At 44.6% G+C, this 16968-nt stretch overlaps 5 protein-coding genes across 5 annotated transcripts; 2 read left to right on the top strand and 3 right to left on the bottom strand.

The window, feature by feature from the left end:
* Window positions 1-391: 391 nt before the first annotated feature.
* On the bottom strand, window positions 392-857 carry JR316_0011079 (uncharacterized protein; the record flags this gene model as incomplete). The annotated part of the gene is made up of 2 exons (XM_047896742.1): window positions 392-677; window positions 748-857. The coding sequence occupies 2 exons, from the start codon at window positions 855-857 to the stop codon at window positions 392-394; spliced, it is 396 nt and encodes a 131-aa protein (XP_047744787.1).
* Window positions 858-1787: 930 nt separating this feature from the next.
* Window positions 1788-2218, bottom strand: JR316_0011080 (uncharacterized protein; the record flags this gene model as incomplete). Its single annotated transcript, XM_047896743.1, has 2 exons — window positions 1788-2046; window positions 2106-2218. The coding sequence occupies 2 exons, from the start codon at window positions 2216-2218 to the stop codon at window positions 1788-1790; spliced, it is 372 nt and encodes a 123-aa protein (XP_047744788.1).
* A 1326-nt stretch (window positions 2219-3544) lies between these two features.
* On the top strand, window positions 3545-4230 carry JR316_0011081 (Actin-related protein 2/3 complex subunit 5; the record flags this gene model as incomplete). Its single annotated transcript, XM_047896744.1, has 4 exons — window positions 3545-3696; window positions 3807-3879; window positions 3931-4113; window positions 4168-4230. 4 exons carry the CDS (start codon window positions 3545-3547, stop codon window positions 4228-4230), a joined length of 471 nt encoding a protein of 156 aa, XP_047744789.1.
* Window positions 4231-4682: 452 nt separating this feature from the next.
* Window positions 4683-10128, top strand: JR316_0011082 (Vegetative incompatibility protein HET-E-1; the record flags this gene model as incomplete). Its single annotated transcript, XM_047896745.1, has 13 exons — window positions 4683-4725; window positions 4784-4937; window positions 4990-5120; window positions 5176-5402; window positions 5453-5503; window positions 5556-5751; window positions 5802-5933; window positions 5989-6045; window positions 6112-6282; window positions 6332-6356; window positions 6410-6976; window positions 7034-7377; window positions 7466-10128. 13 exons carry the CDS (start codon window positions 4683-4685, stop codon window positions 10126-10128), a joined length of 4761 nt encoding a protein of 1586 aa, XP_047744790.1.
* Window positions 10129-10931: 803 nt separating this feature from the next.
* On the bottom strand, window positions 10932-16879 carry JR316_0011083 (uncharacterized protein; the record flags this gene model as incomplete). Its single annotated transcript, XM_047896746.1, has 20 exons — window positions 10932-11699; window positions 11769-11909; window positions 11966-12286; window positions 12342-12716; window positions 12790-12946; window positions 13009-13037; window positions 13383-13565; window positions 13653-13721; window positions 13774-13958; window positions 14015-14162; window positions 14222-14410; window positions 14464-14637; window positions 14704-14803; window positions 14862-15028; window positions 15097-15301; window positions 15371-15567; window positions 15632-15811; window positions 16024-16086; window positions 16133-16713; window positions 16780-16879. 20 exons carry the CDS (start codon window positions 16877-16879, stop codon window positions 10932-10934), a joined length of 4332 nt encoding a protein of 1443 aa, XP_047744791.1.
* Between the last annotated feature and the right edge of the window lie 89 nt (window positions 16880-16968).

Consider the following 16968-nt stretch of genomic DNA (forward strand, 5'->3'; position numbering starts at 1 on the left):
GGATTCTGAGACCGTGACGGGTCATATACAGGAGTAAGAGCATACCCTGAACATTATAGGAGACACATCATGTAGGATGATTCTGAAATGTCAGATCTGTTTTACAGACAGACAATTTGTTCATGATTTCAATGTAGTGCACAATGTGGTTGAGTAATGGAATTGAAGCAAACGCCAGAGTAAAGTGAGCTTTATATAAATCTCACAAAATTTTCCAATACATCCTGATTTACAAAGCATCCTATTGATATATTCTGTTGATACAAATGTGAAAAACGTAAAACCCAATCCGACAGTTCTCTCAACGTTCTCCCAAATTATACACCTCGACCTAAAACCAAATATTTAATCTCGATATTATATTTCCCGGTGCTGAAAAGCACACCCGCTCTTAAACAACGGCCGCGAGGATTCCAGCAAGGACGCCGACAGCAACTCCCTGTGCGCCGTTCCCATTCAGCGACGCTGCATTTGCGCCCGTACCCGAGGGGCTCACAGCCGTGCTGGCAGCAGATGCAATACTCGAGAAGATGGACGTCGCGGAGCTCAGGGCGGAGCTGGCGCCGGAAGCTGCTGACGAGCTGGCGGACGAAGCTGATGACGATGCTTGCGACGACATGGACGACATGGAAGAGGCGCTGCTCGAACCGCTGCTGCTGGATCCGGTGTCGGTGCTCCTGACAATGACGAAGGATAAGTCAGTACGGTATCACATTAGTAAGGGAATTAAATAGTAGGACCACGTACGATGCGCCGGTTGTGGTATCAGTAGCTGTGTCACTGGGCTGAACGGTGGTGGTGACCTGTGCGCCGGCGGACAGGGCGAAGAGAACCACAGAGAAGACGGTGAACTTCATGATGGAGCTAATGTGGTGTGGTTGTGGTGGTGGTGTTTATTGTAGGAGGTTATTGATGTGGCAAACGTTGGTGGACAGTAATGTGTTTGCGTTCAGGAAGTGGGGTGAGTAGGTAAGTTGTGCGATTTGTGCAGAATTTGTGCGACTGCATGCCCATCTTTATACACACGAAGAACATAGGAGATTTTGAAATTTTGTCGTCTCAGATCGAGCATACGTTAGGACGCAGACGTGACCTTAGACATGACTACATACCCAAGAAAATGACAAGTAGGTTTGACCGCGCCAAGTGTCTAATCTATTTTGGGAACATTTCTGCTGGTCGACTTCAAAACTAAAGCATAGACGTCGACTTTGAAGAAATACAGTAGCATTACTGGGAGATATCTTCCATCGAGCTCTAACATCTTTGACTATATTCAATTAACAATAACACTCCAATGACTCGAAACCATAGAGTATATCATTTTCATTGCGAGCAAGGGATTTTCTGTGGGCGTTAAACTTTATACCTATAAATAGAATCGGGGTGCCCTTGGCAGAAAAATCACGGGTACGAATGCGATGCCTGCGGAACTGCGGACAAGGTAACAAGGGTGAAAGGTCAGGCCGATCGTTCATTCGGTTGCGAGGTTCTAAAAGCAATGGGGAGTGCATCTAACTTATGCCAAAAGGTATATAACTGATGTCACTTGGTAACCGAAATGCTCCACCGACAACATCACAAAGCGGGTAACTATCAAAATTTTTAAAGAATGGAGTCCGTCGCTAGCATTGTCTATGTGTCGAGAAATAAAATAAAGGAAATGAATGAAAGTACATAAAATACGAGTCCATTAAGGATTGTGTGCGCTAAGAATGTGGATTTTGCGCGGTGACGACTCGGACGTGTGCAGTGGTGGCTTGTGGGTTCGTATTCCAAATGGGGTATTAGACGAGGGCGGCAAGGACTCCTGCAACAACGAGAGCAGCCACGCCGTGCGCGCCGTTGGCCAAAGCAGCGCCAGTACTAGATGGCGCAGCTGCGCTATCCGTCGAGGTTTGGTTGGCAGCGGCACCCGAAATGCTTGCAGAGGCAGAGCTGGCTGACGCGCTGACGGAAGATGTTGCGTTAGATGCGGCATCGCTGACGGATGCCAATGCAGATGAAGCCGAGGCGGATACCGAGGAAACGGAAGACGATTGAGCGCTGGACAAGAAAGGTTCAGGTTGCAATTATAATATCAAGACATCTATGTAGATAAATACCTCGCTGCAGCGGAGGAAGCACTACCAGTGGGTGCGGCAGATCCAGGAGAAGTCGATGTCTGCGCATATGCAGCAATTGCAAAGAGGGAAAGGATGGTAATGGAGAACCTCATCGTGTGTTGCTGTAAATTTGTTTTGGGTATGTGACTGCGAACAAAGAGGCAGGAATAAAGACCTCCAATTCGAATGATTGTATTTTATATGCTTTCTAAAAGTGCTATTCACATGACGTCTAACATTGCGTCAAGCTCTCGGTAAAGTAATGAATTCTTTCCACATCAACAATCCAATGAAGTTGAACGGTGATGCAAAATGCCGCCGATCAATATTCCTGGGGAGCAGTAGGCTATTTTTAACTGTAGAAATGACATACAACTCTGATTTCTAGGGCACAACATTGACCATAGAATAGCTCGCATGTACGCAGTATCTTTGTCCACATTTTCCCGTACACTAAATGTCGAGCTTTGTTAAACAAAGGATGGCACCAGCAAGTATGTACAATAACCTCGTCGCCAGCATGACGACGAGATTCTGTGGGGCCGAATCAAAGGCCCCACGACAGGGCTATTTCAATCGACATTTTTGGGGCACAAATCAACTGATATGTGTGAATGGAAGTATATAAAACAGGTGTATGAACCTGAACATCACACGTATTGAGTAATTTTGTGCACTGTCGCGCCATTCTGCCAGATACATAGCTGTTGGAAGAGTCTAGTTGCTCCACCTGACTATGCTTCTTGCGGAACCATTATCGCGCAGAGCCCGCTCCCCGATGCCAATGGACGCCTGCTGGGGTATGGGGCAGCTCTGTAACAACAGCGTATACCTGTAACTGCGAGCATAACGAACAAATCAAGATCATGATGTGATAGGGGTTCAATAGGGGCCCTACAACCCGTATACGTTCTCATTTCTATTATGTAAAGATAGATTTAGTCTGAGGGACTGTGAGTTTGACCAAATCCGTTATGACGCACTGGACCATTCTGGCCGGAAAAAAGCGGTCAGGCGTAGGGCATCGCACCTTATTGAACAAACAGTTGTTCTTTTACAAGTTTTATGTAAGTTCAGCTGTAAGTTCGACATACATGGAAATTATTTGAGTAAGTTTGACATACATCATGACTTACACTCAAATAATTTCCATGTATGTCGAACTTACAGCTGAACTTACAAAACTTGTAAAAGAATAGCTGTTTGTTCAACTTACAGCATCTGCGGGTAGTCGATCGTGCCGTGTTTTTGGAGCCGAGATTGAAAGTCCGCCTGTACGTGAACATTGTCCGGCCATCACTCGGCGGATAGTATTGACTCAGATCTGGCTTTGATAATATAAACAAATAAGACCAGTGGCCCAAGGTCGTCGAGTTGACGCGACTTTCCAATACCATCACCTATTCACCAATCATTCAGCGCCCAGCTGTTGAACATCAATGGATACCGCATTCCGAAAGATTGATATCGATATCTACGATGAAGATGTGCTTCAAGAATCGGAGCTGTACGAGGCAGATCCACGCGATCCTGCAGAAGTGCTTGAGGATGCGAAACAGAGAGCAGGGCATGTTAGGAGTTTGCTAGCAAAGTAGGTTTCTGTCTTTGAATGCAGATATCAGAATGCCGTGCATTTTGCTGCGCCGCAGCTGCTTGTGTGGAGTTGACGAGCGCTTATAGATACTAACGGTTTCGTGTCAGGAACGATATTCCAGGCGCTCTGACCATCATCCTCGACAACGCCCCGTACGGACCAAACATTGACGATGCCAAGGTGAGTTCGTGTTTCGATTCTACATAAGAAGGCACTCATCTATTCTTGAAGATCATCACTCTCCAAACCTTGCTGACTATTCTCAACACCACGAAATCCGCCGATATTCCAGGAGTCATCAAGGCACTGTCGATGGATACCCAAGATACCCTGATGAAGTATCTCTACAAAGGAATGGCGATGCCGGGCTGGGGGGACATCAGCGGGAGCGTTTTGTTGGGGTGGCATGAAAAGGTGAGTTCATTAATGTTTGATTCGTGTCTGTTGGCATTAACGATTTCTCTCTAGTTGACTGAAGTAGCGGGTGTAGGCTGCATTGTGCGAACGATGACCGATCGTAGGATTGTATAATGACTATTTTTAGTGCGAATTGAACTGTACATTGTAATTTTCTGATTGGGGAGCTTCCTAGATATCTATCCATCGGCTACGCGGAAAGCGTACGTGGCACCGAAAGAGCCCTGAGGAGAAAATCGAAATGTGTGCCTCGGATGTCGCCAGCTGTGAAGATCCACATTTCTTTCCCTTTGCATGTCTTCATAAACTTGAACAACATGGAAAGAGTCCCTTCATGTCCTGTTGACAACAAACGGCAGGCTTTACTGACAGTTCTCAATTTCAGCTCTGTTCGGCACTGCAACGAGGTCGTTGGAACGAGGAATAAAAATAGTGGAAACAGACAGAAGTGAAATGAATGGAACGATACCGCCATGAGGCATTCTCATGACCTTCAGCTCGCTTGCGACTTGCATCCTCATTATACTCCCTCCTCTTCGACCTCTGCATTTCTATACACTACGACCATGACCACCGACAAACAGTTGCTACTCAGTGCAATCCTATCCAGTAAGAGAGCGAGGACCATACAGAGAGAGAAAAGTCCTTATTTTTATCTGCTATGTAGACATCAAAGTGACAGGCGAACTATTTGACAAAACCAGGATACGATCCTTCTACTGGTTTAAAATCTATGTCGACAACTGCAAAGTATTTAAATCAAATAAACGCAAGCCTATTTCTCAAATGCTTTCCTGGGAATACGGCTCGGAGACCAAAATGTGAGCTTGGCTACAAATGTTTGTCTTGCTCCGTCGCTTAATACCATCCCAGAAACTTTTCCGCGTCATCAGTAATTAGAGTTAAACTCCACCGGGGATTTGGTTGGCGAATAGACAAGGTGCCGCTGACCAAGATACAAGTCACACACTTTGAGGGACGAATTGAGCAATTGCTTGACAATGGTATGTATCTTATTCGTCGCAATTAGGAAATGCAATTAAGGAATGCCTCGTATAGATTCCCAGTCGATCGCGTTGAAAAATAAAAAAGGAGGGACAATTGCACAGATGAACATAACTCTTTCTCTGCTCCCGGCAGGCGATGAATTCATCTCGGATTTCATGAAGAAAGTAGAATGCGATGTGGCCAATCTGAAAGGCACTGAAGGCTTCAGCACCCGTGTGATGTCGGTTCTTGGACCTATCCTGCAGAATACGAGGACTTTGATGGACATTGTGGCTGATGTGAGTGACTCGTGTTCAGCAAAATATTATATTATTCAGCTTTAAATTAGGCAAATCCAATACTGAAGATATCATGGACCGTCATTTCAAGGGTCTACGATGTATGATGCTTCATATCCACAAGATACGCAAACTAATCCATCTTCACAACAGGCGACACAGGACACGGAAATCAAGGACCAATCAATCCGAGAGCTGGCTGAAACTTTGCGCGAAATGCTCGCTACTGCGAATGAGAAACTGGATTTGCCGAGAATACCAGACGCGGTCGACATCATCAAAGAAATTGGCCTGCAAAGCATACAGGTTGCATCACTCGTCCACGAGTATACTCGATCGTCCTTCGCCGGTAATTGACCTATGTCTTGTGATGTCAATCAGACTGACCTATTTATGCAGTAAGGACATTGAAATTAGGTGCTGGGAGTATGAGCGAGCGCATTGAGGCATGCCAAAGCAGGTGTTTAGCTCTCAAGGATAGGTTCTACGAACGCGTGCAGCTTGAGACGAACAAAACTGTAAAAGAAAGTCGTATGTGTGTTTTATGTCTTATGAACGTTTTCGTTCAACATTGTTGGGGAATTAGAGGATGCTATAAAAAACATCAAGACCGAGGTCCGCAAGCTGAAGGACGATGCCATAGGTATCCAGTTTTTACTGCTGTTATTGATTCGTGTCTGAGACCAGCATTAAACGTCATGTACTGAAGCGGAAAAATTTTTCAAATGGCTGTGGCCATCCGACCGCCCAATCGACATCTCCAAAAACTATAACGAAGCTCATGGGAAACGCCACCAACAGACATGTTCCTGGTTTCTCGAGGACGAGAGATTCGGACGATGGTTACATAAGCCTGGTTTCATCTGGGTACACGGAAAGGGTGAGCATTCTTGTTCTGTAATCTTGAACGTAAGACTAATCTTCAACAGCGGGAAGTGGGAAGACGATCTTGATGTACGCGTCGAGTTTCTTGGATGATCTATAACCTAGATTTACGAGTTGCACAGGTCCTCGATCATCGATAAACTGCCAAAGCCCAACTCGTCGACTGGTGTTGCCCATTTCTTCTTTGACGCCCGTGACGGCCAGACAGATTCCCAGCTCCATATGAAATTTATACGATCACTGGCCTACCAACTATGCGACTCCCGCCATGGAGGGATTCCACAACAAATGGTTGACCTTTATACAGATTGCGGTTCTTTGCAGCCATTGGATGATCAACTCGAGGATGCATTGCAACAGATTCTGGTAGGATTCGAGCGTGTTTTTATTGTCCTTGACGCTCTGGATGAATGCTCAGATCGGGAACGAACTCTCGATTGGGTCCGGAAACTCCTCGCTCATGCACAAACGCAAACTAATATTCATCTGCTGATTACAAGTCGACGTGAGGTAGACATCACCGACGTTTTTCACAATCTCGCTGGTGACCATGTTGACGTCGTAAATCCTGCAAACAAAGATATTGAGGGGTATATCAGCGAGAGAATCAAATCGTCCAAACTTCAGCGATTCAATGAAACAATTCGGGGTGACGTAGAGAGACGATTACGGGATCGTGCTGATGGATCGTAAGCTCCACAATATGGATCGTGATTATTGTACAGTGATACTGATTATGGTCACAGGTTTCGATACACTGCGCTGATGGTGGCCGAATTGGAACAGTGTTCAAGCTTGGCCAAGTTGGAGAAGGCGTTGACCGAGTTGCCAGATGGTTTGAACGAGATATATGCACGGATTCTGTTTAAATGCAAATCTGAAGACGCTTTGGATCTTCGGAAATTTCTACAGTTCCTTGCATTCTCGATGGAAGCCATACGACTTGATGAACTGGCGGAGATTATTACAATCGAATTCTCCTCGGATGATCAGACTGTTTTTAATCCAAACAAGCGGTATGCCGACCTCTCTGACATCCTGGTGCTATGTGGGGGACTCGTTGTAGTGGCAAAAGATTCTTGGTATTCGCGTGAGTCCTTGTTCTTTCGGATATACATAAAAATTGGACTTACCCAGGTGGGTTGAAGCGGGTTATATCAAATTGTCTCATTTTTCAGTCAAAGAATATCTCATCTCTTGCCGAGTTCAAGACACATTTCGTTTGGTCGAGACCGCCGCTCACATTGATATATCGAAAACGTTACTCTCCTATCTTTTGGAGATGTACTCCATTAGCAACGACCCGTTCTCCCCTGCGTTCCCGCTAAGAAATTATGCGGCACTGACGTGGGTCCGACATGTCCAGTATGATTCAGAAGGGGTAGAAAGGGACGCCGTCATCTGCAAGCTCGTCGCGCGTCTCTTAAGTATTGGGATTCCAGGGTTAGTTAGCGAAACCATACTCGAACTCACCTCGGAAGAATCGCCACGTTGGAATCCCAACACAGTGGTTGCCAGGGCATTGCATTGGGCATCGATACTAGGAATTCCGGCAGTCATTGAAAACCTATTGGGAGAAGTAGGTAACAAAAACACAGGCATATATCCCGACGGAGAAAGGCAGCAGGCAGCATCAGCCACTAAGCATCATGTCGCTAAGGATCATTCAATAAAAGGCAGCACAGGCTGGGATGTCAATGCTGTGGGTGGCATGTACGGCACTGCACTCCAGGCGGCATCTGTTTCAGGTAATAAATCGGTTGTTGCAGCACTCCTTAAGCACGGCGCGGATATCAATGCTGTCGGTGGCAAGTTCGGCACTGCGCTCCAGGCGGCATCGTATGCGGGCCATCAATCAGTCGTTAGAGAGCTTCTCGAGTACGGAGCGGATGTAAATGTTGTTGGTGGCGAGTACGGCTCTGCGCTCCATGCGGCATCATCTGCGGGTCATAATTCGGTGGTTAAAGCTCTCCTACAGTCCGGAGCCGATGTCCATGCTATAGACGGCAAGTTGGGCATTGTGCCCGAGGCAGCAGCAACTGGGGGACTTATATCATCGGTTGAAGCGTTGCTCACGTACGGCGCACATTTCAATGGTGTGTGTGGCGGGTTTGGTACTGCCCTCCAGGTAGCATCATCAGCAGGAAAAGAATTGGTGGTTGAAACACTCCTGCTGCACGGCGCCGATGTTAATGCTGTGGGTGGCAAGTTCGGCACTGCACTCCAAGCGGCAGCATACGGGGGCCATCAATCATTGGTTGAAGCGCTGGTCAAGCACGGCGCAGATGTAAATGTTGTGAGCGGCTACTATGGCACTGCGCTCCAGGCAGCATCTTTTCGTGGTTATAATTCGATGATTGAGACACTCCTCAAGCACGGAGCATATGTGAATGCTGCTATAGGTGGTGTCTATGGCACCGCACTCCAGGCGGCAGCATGTACAGGCCATGGATCAGTGATTGAGGCACTCCTCAAGCATGGAGCAGATGTCAATGCTGTGGGCGGCAAATATGGAACCGCGCTTCAGGCGGCGTCGTATATACCAACGTATATTGGTAGCGGTAGCTTGCACACCATGGGAGACTTATATGGGGCCAATCAATCATTGGTCAAGAAATTACTCAAGTATGGAGCGGATAACAATGCTGTGGGGGAAAATTATGTCTCTGCGCGCCAGGCATTTTTACAATCGCTAGATGAAGCACGCACGCAGCGCAGCACAGAAATCTGGGGTGTGGGTGGCAATTCCGGCACTTCGATCCAGATAGCATCATCTGTTGGAAAAGATACAGTGGTTGAATTACTCCTGCAGCACGGAGCGGATGTCAATACTATGGGCGGCAAGTTCGCCACTGCACTCCAGGCGGCATCTGTTTCTGGATGTACCTCGGTGATTAAAACACTCCTGCAGCACGGAGCAGATGTCAATGCTGTGGGAGGAATGTACGGAACTGCGCTTCAGGCGGCATCATACAGACCAAAGTATCATAATATGCGGTCCTCGGACCTCATGGAAGACCCATGTAGGGACAATCAATCATCTAGCAAAACACTTCTGCAGCATGGCACGGATGTCAACCTTGTGCATGGTGATTTTGGCAAGGCTGCACTCCAGGCAATGTCAATTGGGGGCTCTTACCCTGTGGTTGAAGCACTACTGAAGCACGGCTCGGATGTGAATATTGTGGGTGGTGCGTTCAACACAGCGCTACAGGCGGCAGCATATGGGGGTCATCAATCATTGGTTGGAGCACTACTCAAGCTCGGAGCAGATATCAACGCTGTGGGCGGCTTATTTAACACTGCACTCCATGCTGCATCGTCTGAGGGTCATAATTCAGTGGTTGAAGCCTTGCTGCAACACGGTGCAGATGTCAATATTGTATGTGACAAGTTCGGCACTGCACTCCATGCCGCATCGTCTGAGGGTCATAATCTGGTTGTTGAAGTACTCCTGCAATACGGCGCAGATGTCAATGTTGTATGTGGCAAGCTCGGCACTCCGCTCCAGGTAGCGTCTCGTTGGGGTCGCCACTCGGTTGTCGAAGCACTGCTGCAGCATGGTGCGGAAGTCAATGTTGTCTGTGGCGAGTTTGGCACTGCACTCCATGCTGCATCGTCTAAAGGTCATAATTCAGTGGTTGAAGCCCTGCTGCAGCACGGTGCGAATGTCAATGCTATCTATGGCGAGCTCGGCACTGCACTTCATGTGGCATCATTTGTGGGTCATAATTCGGTGGTTGAAGTACTCCTGCAATACGGCGCGGATTTCAATGTCATTGGCAAATATGGCACCGCACTCCAGATGGCGTCTGTCGGAAATTTCAGAACCGCCTTTTAAGGTCCGCAAGGCCGGAAAGATGCCGGCGGCCTTATGATGCCTTCGTATTTGAAAGGTTGTCTTACTAAGGACAGTCTGTGTTATAAGATAGAAGCATTATAATACATTTTAAGGGTTTTTGTGCATTTGAAGGTACATAAGGATGATAAGTTAACCAAGTCTTACAAGGCAAGAAATGACATTAGATAGCGATGCAAAGATAACGATGAAGTAGACGGCCTAAGGGAGACTTACCTTATGTTCAATGCTCTTACAATTTAGACACTAGCCTTTACTATCTTACCATGACAGACTTACCTTACCAGACGAAAGACGCACTCACCGGGGATTGAACACTCACCGCACCTTACAAGACAGAAGCCATAACCACTATACCATGAGGGAATTTCTAATTCGTAAAGTGATCTGATCATACCACATTGGTATTATCTTATCTCTGAGATAATCCGCGAACTGATGGGAAGAAGATTTGCCACCGTTTTCGCAATCGAAACGTGAACTGAGGACCTTGCAGTGTAAATGAGTGCATCGGATGCAGAGGAAAAAGAATGTGAATATAAAGGAATGTTAATATACACAGGTTGTATCCGTTGTAAGTGTCTACATAATGAATGGAGTGGTAAATACATCTATCAATCAAACTTCACTCGGTAGGCGAAAACAGATGCATAGACCAACAAAAAGGGAACAATGAAGCAACCCATGGTTGGATAGCGAAAGAAGAGTAAGTTTTTTTTTAATGCATAACAACGGTACAAATGTGAATGAGACATCAAAAGACAAATAAACCACTATACCAAGAATCACTTTGGTGCATTGCTTCGAGAGCTAGCACGAGTACTGCGGGCCCTTGTTGGAACAATAGTTGCATCTTGTTGAAGAGGTGTGACGGCTTTCTTCTTCCTCGAACGGACAGGCTTCTGTGGAATAGAAACATGTGCCACTTGTTGTGGCGTGTTTGCGGTAACTGGTGCAGTGTTTGACGATGGATTTGAAGGACCAGAGTGGTCCTGGAATGAGGTGGAGATACTCGGCAATTCTACAGCAGCAGGGAGAGTGGAGTAAGATGGTAATGTACCCGGATTGTTTGTGATTGGTGCATGGGCGCCATCTGAATCCGAATTGTCCGAATTGTCGAGTTCGGCTTCTGGATGAATAATATGCCCGATGTGGGACACTTGTGAGACCTGAGATGCAGGGGGACCAAAGTATTCGATGTCCGAGTCAGTTTTATCACCCAAATTGTCGTCCTGTGTTTGAACGGGTGCCTCCAAGTCAATTGTAGACTGGCGATTGAAGTTATTGATCACATGCTGCAATGGATCATCGGGGGCTGGCACTAATCCTGTTGATATGATTACAGTTGGCTGTGGGGCAAGCAGAGTTGACGGTGCTGTTTGCGAATGGGGAAATAATGATGTGTCCCAGAATGAAAAAAGCGATGTAAGGGATTTGTACTGTGTGATGAGATAGCGCTTGTACATATCAAAGTGGTCCAGATATCGTCTTCCAGTCCGAGATCCTACTCCGCTGCTTGTAAACTCAATATCGTCCGATAACATGTAAATTGCCTGAAAAAGATTTGACAATATATTCAGTAGGGCGTCAATCAAATGTAAAATTGTCAATTTGTTACTTACACATGTAGCGCACCATGCAATTAAGCCTGGAGTTGTGCGATTTTGGCGATTATCCATATGCGCATAGGGACTGTCATCACGAGAGCGGCGTACTTCATCACTTTTCAATGCAGATGGTCCCACAATAATGGTTCGGCCAATCTTGTATGAGTAGTAAGTACAAATAGTTTGTTTAAAAGTTGTAATATAAAGCATACCCGAATGAGCTCATCGGCTTTAAACAGTCCAAGCGCATTTTGAATGTCTGCATGTGCGTAAAGAAGAGGCGGGAATGCTTCGAGATGAGGATTTGAATAGGATAGCTTCCATTCATTGGTTGTGGGGTCCTTGATACGAGATACGGCGAGCAATCGTTGTACCTCTGTGTGTTCGCTGAGGTGTTTAACGGGGAGATTAGATGGACGAGATGATGAGCACAAGAGAAAAACAGTCGCTGGAATGGTTGGGAAAATAGTTGGAGCAACCCCGCGTAGCTTGTTCAATACGGAGGAGCGAAGATCCGAGATGCCTTTTAAGAACTAAAATCAATGTATACTAAGATTTAAACCTTGAAAACATTGAAAAATAACGTACCGCTGAGACTGCCAAATCCATATTATCTCCACTGATAATGGAATGGTACTTTGCAGGTATGCATTCGTATAATTCAGCAATGTTGGCCAGCCGTGAATTTTCAGCGGTTAAATAACGCCTTTTTGCATCAAATGGGTCAATCGATGGCCTTGGAGACCCGAAGAAGTCCTTGGGGACTATAATGCGGTAGAAAGTGGCGTGATACTTTCCAAGTCGATGGAGATCTTTGGTAAGAGCCAGCTCTGCAGAAACATTGACAGTACTCGCAGAGACCTTTTTCCGCTTAATAAGAGAAAGCTTTGCATTGCTTAGCTCCTCTTGAAGGCTTTTGACTTTGAGTTCTAGAAGCTGGATCGTCTCGCGCTGGCTATTGACCTGCTAAACATTGTCAAACAAGTGTTAGTGCTCAAATTTGTATACAACACAATATAATGGATGGTTAACTTACAGATTGAAGCTCGTCGTAGGTTGCACGACGAAATTGTACACCAGAGATAGACTCTTCTCCAGCAACAGAACTTGGAACAATAGATGATGATGCAGATACAGTAGACATAGTAGAAGCTTGTTGATATTTTTCCTCGGGGTGTGAAAGAAGAAAATGCCTATAGAAACATACTGTCTGCTCTACATTTGTAGAATTTTGGATAGACAGAGATACACGAACATTTCGTCAACCTGCAATGAGGCCACACACTAGCTATCACGTGTGAGAATTATATTAAGCGCTCAACGTGGACTTCAAGTATTTTGGGTAGTATGACCATCTGACCTCACCAAATGAATAAATTTCTTTACAATTCCAGGATGCGATAAGAGATAGGGTAGATATGAGTTCATTTGAGTTCAGATAAGCCTAGAAGTTTAATTTACAGCTTCTACAAAATGAGTAGCCACTAGAATTTTAATTTATCAGACTTGTACATGTGTACTTAATGTTATCAACTTTAATCGCCACCACATGTCTGGATCAGCTGTGTCTATGATAATAAACTCATTTGCATCGTGCCCAAAGTCTGCAGCTAGCAAGCCTCCACGTACTATCCGTTGTAGATCAATAACAATTGAATTTGTTCGCCTCCGGGCACGGACGCGCAAAAAGCGAAGATCCTTGTCGCGTTTGCGTGCCAAAACTGTTCTTCGGTCAATTGGTTCGTCAAATGGAAGTACGAGTGCCAAATGATGAGGTGTATCGTCAACATAGACCGAATACATGAAGAGGAGCTGTGCAAAGCAATAATTGTTAGTATCTGATTTAATTAGAACATAGTCATTGCGAGGTTGGTGGTGGAAGCTTGCGCTAACGCGAACCATATCCCGCTCAAATGACCAGTTAATAATGGACTGGTAGTGAATTCTAGCGAGTTGGAATGGTGCAAGCTGTGGAAAAATCTATTAATGTCCGTTATAATTACTGTAGAATATATAATACCATGTTGTCAGGCTTCAGCCGAATGGTTTGATTGATGATTTTTGCAAGACATTTTCCAGTTTTAATTCGGAAACGTCGGAATGCATGATCCTCCTTGTGTGATTCTTCAATACTTTCAAATGAAACTGGATCCATTATGGATCCGATTGACACATGGCTCTGTTCTGTATCATCTACAGACTGATCTAGAAGCTTGTTAGAATGGTTCTTGTACGGTAGATAATATTTGCCATATACAAACCTGAATTCACTGCTGAAGCTTCCTCGGAAATGTCTTGGAGTGAATTATTGTCCGTTTCACTCGCCTTATTCTCCTCGTTTTCATCGAATGCGTTAATATCCATGCGAATTATCATTGAAATGAGATCGTCTTCATTCATTTTAAGTATCTGGAGAAGCTGTATAAGTGAGCGGCACTTAAAACATATATTAACTAAAAATACAACACCTGTGGCGCCACATTCTTGAAGTTTGTGTGGAAGCGGTACCAGAGTTTCAAAAGCCCATGTGCTTTCTCATTTGGCTTTGTATTGGCATTGCGTGTAACACCCTTTGCCATAATGTCCCGGACCATGTGAATGTGCGAGTGATTTTTTGGAAAGTTCCAGTTCTTTTCTGGATGTAGCTCAGAATATTCCTGTATACAAAATTTAACAAATTTGCCGCCCTAAATCCAGGCTGAAAACACACCTTGAGAATTAAATTAAATATACCTAGCTCTCGCTCAATTCCAGCCAATGTAGTTGCACTTTGGACAGTTAAGGATGAATACATGTCTAGTTCAAGAAAAGACCGCATGAGACGCAGCAGACAGTATCCTCTGTCCGATTTTTCAAGGACATTATGTGATGCGAATACTATTAACTGTGCAGCCAAAAAAATTGATAATAGTAAGCTCAGTTTGTAGTATTGTCATAAAATTATACTAACCTTTGCCATATCTTCGTATTTGCTTCCATCTGCAAATTCACCTGTTTTGATAACAGATGAAAAGTGATTGAGGCCGCTCCATCGAGGTATGCAGTCAAATCTAAATGCATAGATATTAATTTGAAGAAATATGCAAAGAAATTGATTTTTAGACGTACTGGTTGTCAACCATTTCAGCATCTTTTCTTGTGGTAGTAGACTCTTCAATCACATTCTTAAATTCAACCCATAAATGATCAGAAAATAGTCCTCCATGGTAGGCATGTAATCGATCCCAGGATAGAGCTTGGTATACATCTGATCCATTCATCATCCAAAATACATTCTGTGAATATTCAGAAAAATTAAGAAACCAGTTTTGGCATCCATATATATCAAGAAATTATCACGCACCTCAACATTTCGTAGACCATACCTCTTTAGATGCTCTTCACGGTCTTTAGCATTGAGTTTCTGGGCTTCAGAGTGAATTCTTTCCATTCCGGCTGCTGATCGGATAGGATAACAAGCAGTAAGGTTTGATAGAGCATCATTTGGCACCAAGCATATAGGACAGGGATAGTTGCTTGTTGCACCACGAGTTAATGCAATGACACATCTAATCCAAACATAGGCACCATATACAATTATTTTAGCGCCCAAGAGATTAAATGAAATATTCACATACTGTTCCTCATAATCGGCAGAAATGATAAGAACAAAAAAGAATAACCAACGCAATATTGCATCAGCACATTTGATGTGGAAACCAGTTGTTGCATACTGTTGGATTGACACTAAAATCTCGTAGAATCCTTTGTGCCATACAATACGCTTGAAGTTAATAAATAGTGTTTTTCCGCTCTCTCCTGAATCTTCCTCAACCTATAATTTACATAAACCTGAGCTACATACAGCACAGATAATCAGATTTATTGAATTAACGTACAATCGGGAGCCAACCAACTAATCTACCACCTCCAAGCCCATCTCCATTTCGATCATTTGCAGGAATATTTGCACACCGAGCAATTACCGGATATCCTTTGGCCGTGCCAAATGTTGAAAGCCTTGTTTTGTCTGCATATAGAACAATACAGAAGGGGAGCGCTCCTAGAGGAAGTTGATCCTAAACTTCTATGAGTGTGTAAAAAGGGAATATAGAAGTAATTGTACCTGAATTTTCCACCACGTATCTGCTGTCCATGGTTCTCCAATTAGTCTTTCACTGTGTGTATTGGTTGTTTTATAATGTCTTTCTGCATTCCAGTGAAATTTTGAAAGAGAAATTGGGTTTAAAACAAGCTCGCTGCACCAATCAAGTAGAGGCCGGACAAATACTTCGTATTGAATTTCTTCCTTTTTGTACGGGACCACAAATTCCTTCCGAACAAACTGTTGTGTCTGCATAAGTACATGTTCTTTATTCTGACAAAATCACAGTACTTACTCCGCTTGAACGATAGCTTCTAGCAAATTCCCATGTTTTATCCATCTCAGAAGCATTTTCTATTGTAAAAAGGTGCGGATTAGCAATGCACTCTTTTATCAGGTTTAGAAGCGTAGCTTTTTGATTCTTGTTCATATGAGTGTCTAATGCAAGCTCTGCAATCTCGAAATCCAGTCGTGTAGCGAAAGGATGCCATGGTTTATCATGGTTTGGCTTTGGAAGAGCAGAAGTAGCATGTCGTGTGGAATGTGGATCATACTGTGATGTTGGAACAACCTTTGGAGATTTGTTTGCGCTTGGATGGTACTGTATTCGGACTTCATCTACTGTGTGTGATGAATAACCGCTAGACATTGCATCGAGCATGGAAAGAATTGAGCCACGAGGAATAGATTCAAGATCTGGAGCCTCCAGCGCCTCAGATTCTGCATCAGATTGGGAATTAACCAATAGTGTGTCATCCTGCTCGTTGTATGCTGACAGGGCCCGCTTGTCAGGATTATTGGTTTGTTGCATGTTGACGGATGCGGCATTGGTTGTAGAGTAGGTATTTTGGAGAAGGGAGTTATAAGCACTATTTTCTAGAACATAATAAAGAACCATTTGTACTCATTTTCTATGCGAATGGATAAGCAATATTGGCGTACGCTGTGAGTAAAGTGTACCCGCAAGATTGGAAAATTCATTCTGTGCAAGCATTGTTGGAGCCTTCTGTTGGCAAGCTTGCATATGGCGGTTAATTCCCATCGTGGTAAATAGCTTGTTGCATCGAGGACAGCATTCAGTCCTTGGTATCTGACGTGAGCGGTCACGGTCCCCCATAATATACTGCTGTT

This window comes from Psilocybe cubensis, chromosome 10, assembly GCF_017499595.1.
Source record: "Psilocybe cubensis strain MGC-MH-2018 chromosome 10, whole genome shotgun sequence".
Lineage (NCBI taxonomy): Eukaryota > Fungi > Basidiomycota > Agaricomycetes > Agaricales > Agrocybaceae > Psilocybe > Psilocybe cubensis.